Consider the following 13,571-nt stretch of genomic DNA (forward strand, 5'->3'; position numbering starts at 1 on the left):
CGAGTGAAATCTTGAAAGCTCGCGAGATCAGGATGGTCTCACGAGGCTACCCCAGAACCACCCAAAACCCCTTATATGTGCGTGTTCACAGATTCATGTTCTGTTCAAGCTGGGTTGAGTTAGTGAGTTGATAACCAGCTTGTTTGTACCACTGATCCTGATTGCCGTTGTTGTGAGTTGGTTAAACTGGATAGGCTGGAAGTAATCCTGCAACGTTGAGGTCACTTTGTGGGATCTGGTGCTGAAATTCTATTCAGGCTCAAAATGAGAGAATTGCAAACACTATCAGGGCATAAACTATCAGGATCAAATGGTTTTATTGTTCTTTTCTATTTACTGTTACATCATACTCTCTCATACAAATGAAAACAAAAAACTTAAACAGAAAGAGTAATAAACAACCCTTAACTTTTATATGAAAACATTTTTTATTAATATCTTAGAAATGGTACAATATGATACATTACAGTAAACATTGCTGAAAACATCACCATGTAGTGAAGGTAGGCACTGTGCAAATAAACAAGACTGTGTTTGAATGTATACATATGAATGCTGAATTTTTACCCAACTAACGTCTATACTGCAATGCAAATGAATCTGTCTGCATCCTTTCATCCACACCAGAAAACATGTATAACGGCGAGCGAAGAAGCTTCAGCCACACTGGCTGCAAATGTGCGGCTTTAAAATCAAGTTTTCTTTTCTATTACACAGAAAATAATACTCCAACGAAAAGATTCATTATCCTTTATTACCAAAGCTCAGAAAACAATAGTTAGCAAATAGCAGTTATCAAATGTTAATTGCACTGTGTGCTGGTGTAGACAAGAGGATTTAACCTTGTCTGTTGTGTTGCAGTTTTGACTTTTAGCCCTGCAGTAACAGGGTTACTGCAGGGGTTAACACCATGAGGTTGGTGAAACCTGTAGCAGGTAGCAGTCGCCATTTTGAACATCCTCTGTTCTCCCCTCAGGGACCAAGCATGACGTTTCTCGACACACCACAGAATGCAGGAGGTATTGCTTTGTTCTAAAAAAACACACAGCAGTAAGGTTGGTTTGTGTACAGATTGTCAGAAATAATTGGATAAATAATGTTGGAGAACATTAGAGATAGAAATAATAATGACGCTGTGGTTTTCCCTGTTTGACTCTGCAGTTTTAGTGGCCTCATGAGAGGAGAGGGAGAGGTCTTTACTCCAGGATGCAGCTCTTTATGTGACGATTACACCACCGTCCACCAGCCTTTCCCAATGCCTTACTTGGCGGTGACAACTACCGGCGCATCAGTGGTGTTGTCGGGTCCCGCCCCTTCTTCATCCGAGTCGCTCTCCACGCTGTCGTCTTCATCTGAATCAGTGTCAGCAGCTCCAGGCGTGGCGGTGGCCTCCTCGCTGCTCTGGCTCTCTTCATCCTCAGACTCTGCGCTGGCACTGTCGCTTGGGGAGCTAGCTCCTTCCTCTTCCTCCTCCTCCTCTGGAGTGCTGCTGCTTTCGCTCTCGTTGGTGGTGGAGGAACCGCTGCTGGCGTTCTCCTCCTCTTCGGGGAGAGCGGCCTGCCGGGGACTGACGTTCTGGTCCTGAGAGATTCCGGAGGAGGCATCCAGGCCCTGGGTCTCCACCTCTGGGGTGCTGGTGTCCTCTTCAATGAGGTCAGAGTGGATCTGAAAAGCCTGAAAGTCACACGAAGTATAAAGTTATAAAAAATGTCCGCAACAGCAGTGAAAGGGATCAGCCTGCTGGGCAATATAAAATCTGCCTGGTATTAAAAGTCAGTCTTAGATATCTGTAAAGACAAAACATATCATCTATCAGACATAAAACTACTTATAAGCCTGTGAGACTCCAGAAAACTCAAATGTGAGCCATTATGCACACATTGGAAAGTGGTGAATCCTCCCAGTAGTGGTTAACCTCACAAAGTTACTGGAAGTGACAAATGGACTCAAAACCACAGAAAAATGTCTAAAGCATTTTTTTGTAAGGCAGAGAGGCAACTATCTGGGGCGCCATCTGCTGGACATGGTGCAGAATTGCAGAATAAAAAAGATACGCTTGATACATACATACATTTAATATATTTTTAGTTACAGTATTTTAAGTATTCTTATCTTTCAGGTTTTAATTTATTTTTTATTATTTTGCCTTTCACAGTTTTCATACCTTTGAGTTTTTCTCTTGATTGTGCAACTTTATGTTGCTTCTGATTTTGCACCCATCACATTTGCACACAATTTGAGGTTTTTGGTTATTTTACTATTTTAATTATATCTATCCAATTTATATAAAGTCTTCAATTTATTGCATTTAATTTTTTTTGTAAACATTTAAGATAAAAATATAGACAGATAGAATTATGAAGAACTGGACTTGTTTTTGGGAAGGGTGCAAGCTCATAACTGCAAATATTGGGCTGTAAACAATAGGTGGTTTTTATTGTTATAAGTGAACTGGCCCATGGGTTAGTCATTTGTCATTTGTTGCCTTGTATTTGTTAACCTGAAGAAAGGAATTCTATTCTGCATTTATTTATTTATGTTTTTTTCATTAAAGGAATAACTTTTAAGGACAATAAAAAAGCAATGTTATTTTTTAAATGAAAACCAGAAGCCTAAATAATGAGGCAGTTACACTGCAATTATATTTTATCTGTTTTACCCAGTGGCGGTTCTAGACCAAATGTTCCAGGGGGGCGGGGACAAAAAACAAAAAAAAACAGGCTAGCTAGTCAAATATATTAAAAGAGCTGAATGAAGTGAAATTTCTTCAATTAGGTTTAATTAAAATTATATGTCTTCTAACTGAAAATATTTATGTTTGGCTCAAAAATATTCATTTGAATTATCGTTAAAATTTAAAATCAAAATCCCTTAACATAGCAAAAAAACAACTCAAGAAACTGCAGCTAAATAAATATATATAAAAAAAGATCAAATAAAGCTAATATTTGGAATATTAGGTCAATATGCATTCATAATTTTGGAATTTTATATATTTTTAACTTAATTTAAGTTAAAATTATAGTTTTCTACAAAAATCAGAATTAGAACTCAAGGAAAACTGATAAATTCAGCTGTAAAACATAGAGTCTTTTTTAAAATTTGTAAAAAAAAAAAAAAAAAAAACAACAGATGAAAACGGGGATCCTATCTCAATATCACTGAAGCTATCAACTTATGGTTTTTGAATAATTAGTAAAACAGAATTTTTTTAAGAAAAAAAACTAACTAACTATCAGAAACCATTTCTCCTAGTATTATGTCTTTAGTACAGGGGCCACAACAGGGGCCAGGACATGATCTACAGGGGCACTGGCCCCCGTTGGCCCCTGCCTAGAACCGCTCATGGTTCTACCACCACAAAAACAAGATGTTTCTTCTCAAGGGGCTATCCAATTATAATAAATTAATTTACAGGTGTTTAACACTGACTGCCACCATTTAAAGGATTAATTGGCGGTTGCCATGAGCCAGAATACAAAAACCGTCCCAACAAACTACTTTTTTCCTTTACTGAAAAATCAGGAAATTAGCAGAAAACTTTATCGATTGGAGATAATGTTAAAAATCATTAGTCTTACTCTTAGCAGCCCGGGTAGCAGGATTGTAAAACAGTGATCTAAAGCGCTGTTATATCTGATCAGCCAAATGTAAGTTTTACTGAGTAGCAGCAACTTTTAGCTTAGTTAAAAACATATGACTGTAAATATACAGTCATATTTTTTTATGTATTTATTACTGTTTTCAAGGCTGCAATTTAAAAAAATGAAATTGTCTAGAGCTGTTCTAAATTAAATTTATTTTTTGTTTACACTCGTGTATAAAAAATGACAAAATGTATCTGTCTAAGTCTAAGTTAGCTCTCGTGTTTAGGGGAAACCGGACAGCAGTAAAGTACGGCTCTGGGTCATGTGACTCGCACAGTAACGGATCAGATCCTAAGTTGACGAGGTCAGTTGCTTTAGAAGAGCAGCCTGAATAGAGCCATGATATGCTGAAAAATAACCTAATATATTTCAGTAATATGGCATGAATTTTGATCCGATATTGTAACATGCAAAGAACATGTTGTAAATACAATTAAAATAAAATGCAATTCAGTAAAATGTGAAAATGTTCTTATTAAAAAAGGTTTTAAGTTTTTATTTATTTTTCAGATTTAGTTTTTCAAATCCCATTCTTTTGAATTTGCATTTAACAGATCATATTCTGTTTACTTCAAGGCCAATAGAAACTCTTAATGCACTCGTTAACCAATGCAAATGTTGTTGCTGACGTCCAACGGACCAATAGAAATGCGTCTTAGCTCATGGCTCCAGAGGAAACCCCGCCCTAAAAGGCAGAGAATATCTGATCTGAAAAATGCAAGTTTTAAAAAAATGCAATGCATAAAACTCAATCTGAAAAAATAAAATATGAATAAATAATTCTAAAAAATGAAATCCTCCTTTTTTATTCCTTTTAAAAACATTTTGAAAAAATACAATAAAATCATAAAAAAATGAGAACGTACACTCATAACCTTTTTTGATTAAGACATTTTTCAAAGTTTCATTCCTAGGTTGCATTTTCTTTTTTAGGTTTCTGATTACAAAACTTGTTATTTGCTTGCAAAAATAATGAAACAAAATTCAGACCATACCAATAATTCAAAACTGATGAAGCTTTAAGTTTTAAACACACACACACAAATAAAACCCTCATAATAATCTCCTTGATCCCATAGGTTTTGGGAAAGTGATCTTTAGACGGAAGAGAGCTTTAATTTACTTATTTATTCTCTTCAAACAAGACTAACCTGTCCCTTGTAGAGTTTGGGGGATTTCTCCACCTCGTTGCCACCAGTCATGTCGTAGGCCACCTTCTTTCCAACAATCTCATAAGATTTGTAGGGGTTGGGAGCCTTGTGGTAGGACTTCTCTTCCACATAGTAGATGGACTTGTAGTCATCAGGGTATCCTCCCAAACTGTCACCGCGGCCAGCATCGGGATCGGTGACGATGGTCGGGACGATGTATTCTGGAGTGGTTTCCGGCTCGACGGTGCCAGGTGTGGGGGTGACGGTGACGGGCACCGGGGTGGATGACTCACCCGACTGTGAGTCGGAGTCAGATTCCTCCTCGTCTGTTTCCTGTTATTGCATAGATGAAGACAAAGAACCAGAAAAGATAAGTTTTGTCATGGTCTTGTTTCTATTGTGCTTTACTTTGCTCTGTTTCCTAGTCTTATTGGTTTAATTCCTTTTTTGTTGTAATTTCTAGATTTATGTTAGTTCTCGGGTTTTTCTGTTGTTTTCTTTTGTTGCCCTCTTGTGTGTAAGTTCCTTTCCGCTTGGCTCCCTCGTTGTCTCCTCTCACACCTGCTCCTTGTCAGCTCGTTAGCCCTCCCTTTGTCTCTGTCTGCAACATTTGCTCTCCCTCTGCTCTCACTCTTAGTTGGTTCCTTGTTTTTGCTGTCCTCCCATGCTGTTGTCCACCTACCTTGTCTCTCCCTGGCTCCTCGTGTTTGGTTTCCCCTGATGTCTCCATAGTTGTGGTTTGCTTTTGATTATTAGTTGGATTTTTGCATTCCTGCCTTTGTTAACTGTTTTTGCCCCATTAAACTCCAAGAAATCTCCTCAGCCTCTCTGCCTCTGCATTTGGGTCCTCCAAACCTCAACCAAACCCTGACAAGTTTGGCATTAGAGGGGAGTGGCGGCATAGAGCTTAGAATCCTCAGGTTGTGAGTTTGAAACCCACTCCCACAGACTGCCACTCTGGGTGTCTTAGCAAGATCCTTAGCCCCTGATTGCTCCCCGAGCGCCCATTGATGGCATCCAACTGCTCCCCAAGAAGATGGGTTAAATGCAGATGTAAATGTCTCCAATGTCAGATCAATAAAGTTAAATTATTATCCGAATCAATGGAGAGTTTTTCTATTTTTAAAATACTTGCTTGTGTTCAGTACCAGTCAGGGTCATGAAGATCTCAGTTTAGAGAATCAAGGTGCAATGTTCATATTGCAGGTTCCACTTCCCCTAAATCCTTTTCTAAAGAGGCAGTGTCTAGAGTCCTGAAGGTCAGAACAGAGGAGGTTGACCTTTTTTTCTGTTTTTGTGTCCTCAGTGCTTTTTAGTCAGCTTTTCAGCAACTCTACACCTTCATAAGGATTGCCTGGAACTGTACTGGATTGGCTCATGTCTTATCTGGTACACAAAGAATTCTTTCTGTATCATTAGAAATGTAACCAACCAAAAAAAAATTATTAGGAGTTCCTCAAGGCTTAGTTTTTAAACCCCTTCTATAGTACCTCTGCATTAGAGGTTACTACAACATAACATTACTTATTACATTATTATTGATGAGATTCAACTTTAGTAACAATTAGTTAATATGTTCCTTAACTTTTGAATCAACTACTTGACATTTTAGACCTTCCTGAATTAACTTCTTGTGAAATGCAATTTTTATTTTTGCAAGTTTGCTTGACTTGGCTGGCCTGTTTTCTTCCTCAATGTTTCCTAACACTAATTATCTAAAACTGAATATGACTTTCTTTTTTTTTTTTTCCCCTTTTAAATTATCCTGTTGGAATATATATATATATATATATTTTCCCTTTGAAATTATATTGATCATCTAATTTGTGTGTGTATATTCTATTCATTCATATCCATATAAATCATATAATATAGCTCATTAACACGTATATGTAACCAATACTCTTTCTATTAGAAAATAAATATACAACCATTAATCATAATTGTCTTTGTTGTGCTTATTCACACCCCTTGACTCTGTAGCCGAATCTACTTCTGAGCTCATTTTGCAGTCAGTCAAGCCCCAAGTGTTACAAGTTGTTAAAGAGACATAAAAATGCATTATAGGTTAATTAGTAACATCAAAGTATTCATTTAAATAAATCGGTAATAAAGCCAAAGTGCAGTATTTCTCAATAAAATCTAACTCTGAAATAAAAACTTGCTAGACATCTGAGATTGAGTTATTTTGACCACATTTCATGCACCTTTTCGTTATATTTCCCAACCAAGGATCTCTTTGACGACTTTCTACAGCAGTAAAGATACCAGTCCTTAAACGTCACATAACAAATATAGGAAATATAATTTAAGCAGCAGAATCAGCCTTTTAAGCAACAATCTTATAACATTGTACTCACACTCTCCTCCTCTTCATTTTCATCATCATCGTCATCGCTGTCTTCACTGTCCTCGCTGTTGACTGATCCGGTATCTGCAGTTGGAAGTGCAACGGCAGCCTTGACCTCTACTGGGGCCTCGTTGGCCGGTGCCTCCTGTACGAAGAAAACATGTCAAACTGAAACATCTTATCTAAGAATTAAGTCTAATTCTGCTGCTGATCAGCAGTTTCTCACCTCAACTTCATCTGAGGTATCTTCACTCTCGTCTGATTCGGCCTTAGCTGCTGCTAAAATGTTCTGCACAAAGAGAGCAGGAAGTGTTATTGATTCAATTTATCCATCCACAAAAGATTATTTAAAAGCACAATCTTGTTGGACTGAAAAGTTGGTTTATTGTAAAAATTGCAGCAATTATAACTATTATTCATAGTTATTATTTATGAAGCTAAGATAACACTGTAACTCTTAGCCACTAGGGGCAGTAGCCTAACCTGACTCTGCCAGATGGATTTGCTCTGTTGAAGTAATTTTGGGAAGGGGCGAAAATACTGGTTAGCTGATTGGCCTATGTTGGTGATAGACGGGCCAAATAAATATGACGTATTAACAGAGCGACGACGAAAACACAACCACAAGCAAGGCTACTCTTGCCGAAACCAGTCAAGAGAAGAGCAAAAACATCTTTTCCTCTGACAAAAGCCTCCAGAGCAGTGTTTTGCTCTTCTTTCAGTGAAGAAATACTCTGTAATTCCGATAAAACTTGCTCGATAGCCACGCTAACGCTAGTTTCATCGGCTGAAGCCGCCATGTTCTTTAGACTGAACTGTCGCGCTTCTCGTTGCGTCACACCTCAACCCGCCTCAAAGCCAACGCTGATTGGACGTTCGTTTGGTGAACGGCTCCAAATTTTCTTTAACGGAGAGTCTCCAGACTGATTAGCGAGTGAAACCTTGAAAGCTCGCGAGATCAGGATAATCTCACGAGGCTAGCAGTAGACCTGCAATTTCCAGATTTGGTGCGTCTGAAAGCAACTGGCGACATTTCTCATCATATAATTAAACATTCTACCAAAAAAAAAAATGTCTGACCAGGTAATCATCGTAATCAGTTTCTTTGCCAGACAACAACCTTTTAGCATTAGCTGTGGTGTTGAAGCATGGCTCAGACTGCAATAAAGCAGCGCTTTGGGTCACATGACACATTCATTGGCGGATCAGGTGTTCAGTCAGATCAGTCAATATGCGCAAGATGCTCAAAGGGTTAACCCTTTAAAGCCCGATCCAAGAATAAAACAAAACAGAAAATTACTTTTTTTTTGGTTTGAAGTCCTTATTTGGCCTTTCAACAAAATATGTAAAAAGAAAAAGCAGAAATAAATTTTTGATATTAATAATTTATTACTATGCGATAAGTCAAGATTATTTTTTTGTGTAGTCTTCTGCCCTCTGTTATCAGGTATATCTGATTGTGTGCAATAGGATTTTGAGCAAAGTTTTTACCATTAAATCATGCAAAAGGTGTCAGATGCAAAACATTTCAGAAATCGTACGTATCAAATATGATACATTTGGCATTATAGGGTTAAAAAATGTTGGGAATCACTGGTTTATGAAACACAAACTACCTGGAGTTGATTCTGCATTGACTCTTATGTCAAAATGCCAGCTGGGTTGTAAATGACTGTATTCAGTGTTCGGATTATTAGTTTTTATTAAAAATTGAACTGTTTTGTGCATAAATTAAACATTTATATGAAGATGGTAAAGAGTATCAAAGGCTAAATAAGAAGCAGCAGATATCCAGAAACCAAAGGGAACTTTTTCTTACAGACGACGATGAAAAGTTATCGCTGCATTTCTAACCATCTGTCATTTATGTTCCTGACAGTACAGAAAACCTTTGCATTACAGGTTTATCTTTATCTAACCTTTAAAACCCATGTGCTCTGGTGCTTTTATTGATATTGTGAAATTAAAATGTACAGTTTTAGCCCAGGCTTAGCTGGAAGAAATGACAGTAAAGCCAAAAATGTAAAAATCAGTGATTTTACCTTTATTGCTGCCTGTCGTGACTTGGAAACGACCAGCTGATGTCGTCTGATGGCCGGTCTTCTCACCTTTGGATAAAACAAATATAACAGTTGGGAACAGGTCTTAATTTTCTGTCTAAACCACAAAGTCGTTAGTAAATATCTCTGGGTCCTTACCACTTCCTCAGAGCTGTCTGAATCACTCTGAGCTACTTTTCTCGCCTAGGAGGAAAAAATAAACATCGGACTCAATTCCGGCATCAAACGAATCTAATGACACTTTATTGGCCACCTTGGTCATTTTTAGTCATAAACTTGTAACGTGAAACTCACCGGCCGGCAGAGAACAGTGGCGAAGAGCAGAACAAAAACAATTGCCACTTTCATTGTGTCACAGTTTAGTGGAGAACTGGGGACACAACCAGAAACACAGAGGTTAAAGTCACAACCAAACACCACTGTACAGCAAAATAAAACTATAAAACATAATGGTGATACCAAAGTACACGTCTGACGGCCATAACTTGCCAGGAAACACAATGACATGTCAAACTTAACATCAGCTTCCTCGTCTCTCACCCAGATTCCTTCCTAAAAATGGAGGCTTCATGGTCACATGACCGTTAACTAGTCTTGGTATGTCACAGGATGTCATGAAGCCTTAATTAGAGACCCAAAGGAGCAGTTATGAGTCCCAGAATTAAATACTTGAGGATTTTCTCTGTCATCAGGGCCAGAAAATCCCATCGCACTGGAGCGTGGTTTCGCAAACTATGAAACAGGAGGTTTTTGGCTGAATCAGGTCCAAAGGATGTGAGAAAATAATAGGTATGGCAGAGGAATGTCTGAAAATAGTCCTGTTGTAAAGCAGATTAAAGGGGTAAAAACATATAGAGCGTGGCAAGGTTGTGTTGCACTTTCCCTTAAACTCCCAATTTGATCTCAACAATATTCTAACACTCGGCTTTAGGATGAAGAACAAAGAGCTCATCAATGTTTTAGTCAACAGTATTAGTTTAATATCACCACATAAAACTGTTACGAGTGTTTCTGCTGGACACTAGATAAAAGTTTGACTTCCAGGCTGCAGAGCCAGTTCCCGTGTGGGAGGATCGGTCTGAGTGCCTGTTTCTGTGTTTTAATGATGGACTCCTCATGTGCTGTGTATTTACTGGGTTAAAACTGGAAAGCCACAGGGCTGCCGAACCCTGACAGACGCCCATTGGACTGTATGCGATAGTATTTTTAAATGTCTATCTTTGGCCTTTGTGTATGACCCAAAGCATAAGGACATTTGGAGATCAATCGATTTAAAATGAAGCAGGAATTGTGCGCTTAGAAAAGAGTGAAGTGTTATCAAGAGGACAGACGGCAAAGCTTGGACATTACTGCTCCAAATTTAATCTTTTATAAACAAAGTCTTTACTGTTGTAATGTGATTTGATGGAAAATAAATAAAATGCCGATTAAGTTGGTTTTCTTATCCAGATATTAAATTATAGCTTAGCATGTAGACAAAGCTCTTAGGAGATTTCCACTTCTTAAAGTGCAGCGGTGATAAAATGTTAATATGGTGATCAAATGTAAACAAAACACTGAGTTATGATTTACAGTTTTTCCAACATTCAGTTTTATTTTTTTATTCAAAATTCAGAATTCTAATAGCTTTGGGGAAGAAGCTGTTGTGGAATCTGCTGTTCCGGTATCTGATGCTTCGGATCGGATGTTAGTTACTTTGATGACAAAAATCAACATTAGATATTTTTCTTATTAAGATTTTAAGTTATTTGTGACATAGTGAGAGCTATGAGGCAAAACTATTCTAGTTTTGAAGCTAGCAAACACTTTTTTAAACTTAAAGTTGAACTGTAATTTAATCTCAAAGGAAAGAAAACTTTATTATTATTTTATTATTTTCTGGCTCCTAAATGTGTTTATATTAAAGCACAAATGAAAAGTGGAGTAAAAAAGTCTCATTTTTAGACCTGTTTTTTAAACCATTTTGTATTTTGTTTCTAAAATCTACAAAATGAAAACTGTTGATGCATTAAAAATCTAAAAGTTGATTTAAAGAATAAACAGAATAAAAAAATCTCTGAACAAGATATTTCTTCCCAATTAAAATGTATTTCTGCAAACAGTCTTTTAATGACTTGATGTTTGATAGCTTGCTATACCTGCTCATAAAAAAAAAAAAAAGTTGCAATAAAAATGTCCAGAACCAGATCCTGTATTGCAGGAATAAAATATCTCTGAAATGTAATTTCAAGAAAAAGTAATGTGGAACATTGCATAAATCTGAATCCAGCTCTTACAACCCCGTACCTACAGTATACATTTTTTTAATTGTTGATTTAATCAGAATGAAAAGAGATTTGGTCGAAACGGGAATTAATTTGCCCCAAAAATACATTTTTTTGCCCTCACTGTTAAGCTACTTCTAAATGTGTATATATATATATATATATATACTTATTTTGTTATTTATATACATTTGAAGGAACATTCACAATGTTCTGGTTGTGATAGACTTTCCATCATTGGTGCGACTTTCTCTGGAGAGGAGAGCTAATCTGGCTTCAGAGAGTATAAACCTTCCTATTATTCATCCTGTTCCTTTAAAAAGATGGTTTTAAAATAATGATCTCAAACTCAAATCTCTACCTAAACTAAATTTCTAAATCACCTCACCGTCATGCCATCAAGCTCTACAGTGCTCTGCTGATGAGCTCAGGTTATATGCTGGTGTGTTGCAGCGTTGAAACCTTTAAAAGTTGTAGGACACCAACCCTTGAGGACTGGAGTTATAGACATTTTCCCCTGTCTATGCTATGAGATGGAAGAAAATTTTTTTTTTTTTTTCAACGGTCTGATCCTGGATAATCCACCTCTGGTTCTCTGTCATTATACACTGCAAAAATGGTCTAGAAATGAGTAAAAATGTCTTAAATCAAGCATGTTTACCCTTCATTTTAGTAGGTAAATGGGATGATTTGCCAATGGAATGAGTATTTTTACTCTTAAAATAAGATTATTAGATAATATCCACTTGAAATAAGACAATGCGGTTGCTTTTTCTTATTTTAAATGTAAATTGTCTTGTTCCATTGGCAAAATATCTCACTTACCTCCTCAATTCAAGAACAAATGCACTTAGTTTAAGAAAAAATGACTTATTTAGATTTCCATTTTTTGCAGTGTAGCGCCCCTAAAGCTAGCTGCTGTTCTGGCATAACAAGAAATAAAAGTAAATCTGTCAAATAATTCCATTTCTACAGCAAGGCAGTCAAATTTAAACTGAAATAAAAAAGGATATGATATAAAATAATAAACTTTGAATAGCGTGTTACAAATAGAGCTACTTCTTTCTAAGAAACTGCTTTCAAATTTGTAATAGTTATGAAAATGTTCTTTTAAATTAGCTGGTTTTATGTGTGCTTCTAATGTGGTCACACCAAAATAGACTGAAAAAAGGGAAATCCAATCCTTTTAGCAGAAAGACTTTCACAGGAAACAATAATCATAAAAATAACGGTTATTTTGCATGCATTCATTCTGACCTTAGTTGCAGTCAACAGAAGCTGCAGAATGTCAGCAGACGTGGAAGTCTCTACTTGATCTCCTGGCCTTTTTTCCCGTCCTGTTCGCTGTCCGGTGATGCTGCTGCTGAACCTGAGGCTCCTGGTTGGGTTTTAAACCCTCGAACCTCGCAGCAGCGGCCAATCACAGCAGAGTTTGTGATGTCATGAGGTTAACCGCTCCTCGGTCCACCTCTCTTTTCTTCTCCCACTCTTCCTGTGGTTGGTGGAGTGATGGCAGACGCACACATACATGTACGAAATGCAATGAAAAAAAAACAACGTTTAGACACTTAAAACCCAGACGTAAGCATGCCCTCCTGTTTTTGCTTCTCTCTCCTTTCACACACTCATGCAGATTGTGTGTGATTGAAGTTAATTTAAGCACATGCTCGGACAAGCTGAGGGGAAAAACAGCAGCTCATAGATGTAGGTGGCATGACTCTGATTCATCTTTCTCACAGACAGAAGAACAACATCTGTCTAAGGTCTTTAAACATAATTAGAAATTTGTCTATATAAACCAGACTAATTTGTCTAAATTGTAAACTTAAACTTATTTATTTTTCTTTGCATGTCTGTGGCGTTATGATCAGATCTTTTTTGTTTTTTTTTTATCTTCAGTATTACAATATACCCCTTCACTCTAACGACAGCCTAATAAGTAAAGAATTGACAAGTTATTATAACTCTTTTAGAGAATGGCTGGTTGTTTAATTGAAATAAATCCACACAATCAACAGATAATAGACAATAAATACATTATTAGATTTGCTAAATTCAAATAGTGTTTTATCCAGGTTTAAAGGAATAATACACCCAAA

At 37.0% G+C, this 13,571-nt stretch overlaps 1 protein-coding gene across 1 annotated transcript; it reads right to left on the reverse strand.

The window, feature by feature from the left end:
- Window positions 1-411: 411 nt before the first annotated feature.
- On the reverse strand, window positions 412-12,868 carry LOC107097079 (nucleolin-like). The gene is made up of 8 exons (XM_015394074.1): window positions 12,730-12,868; window positions 9,503-9,578; window positions 9,347-9,391; window positions 9,191-9,256; window positions 7,375-7,437; window positions 7,159-7,293; window positions 4,799-5,131; window positions 412-1,674 (listed from the first exon to the last, which is right to left on the reverse strand). The coding sequence occupies exons 2-8, from the start codon at window positions 9,554-9,556 to the stop codon at window positions 1,261-1,263; spliced, it is 1,110 nt and encodes a 369-aa protein (XP_015249560.1). The 5' UTR covers window positions 9,557-9,578; window positions 12,730-12,868; the 3' UTR covers window positions 412-1,260.
- Window positions 12,869-13,571: the final 703 nt, after the last annotated feature.

The sequence above is a fragment of the Cyprinodon variegatus genome, unplaced genomic scaffold (assembly GCF_000732505.1).
Source record: "Cyprinodon variegatus isolate N-32 unplaced genomic scaffold, C_variegatus-1.0 Scaffold670, whole genome shotgun sequence".
Taxonomy (NCBI): domain Eukaryota; kingdom Metazoa; phylum Chordata; class Actinopteri; order Cyprinodontiformes; family Cyprinodontidae; genus Cyprinodon; species Cyprinodon variegatus.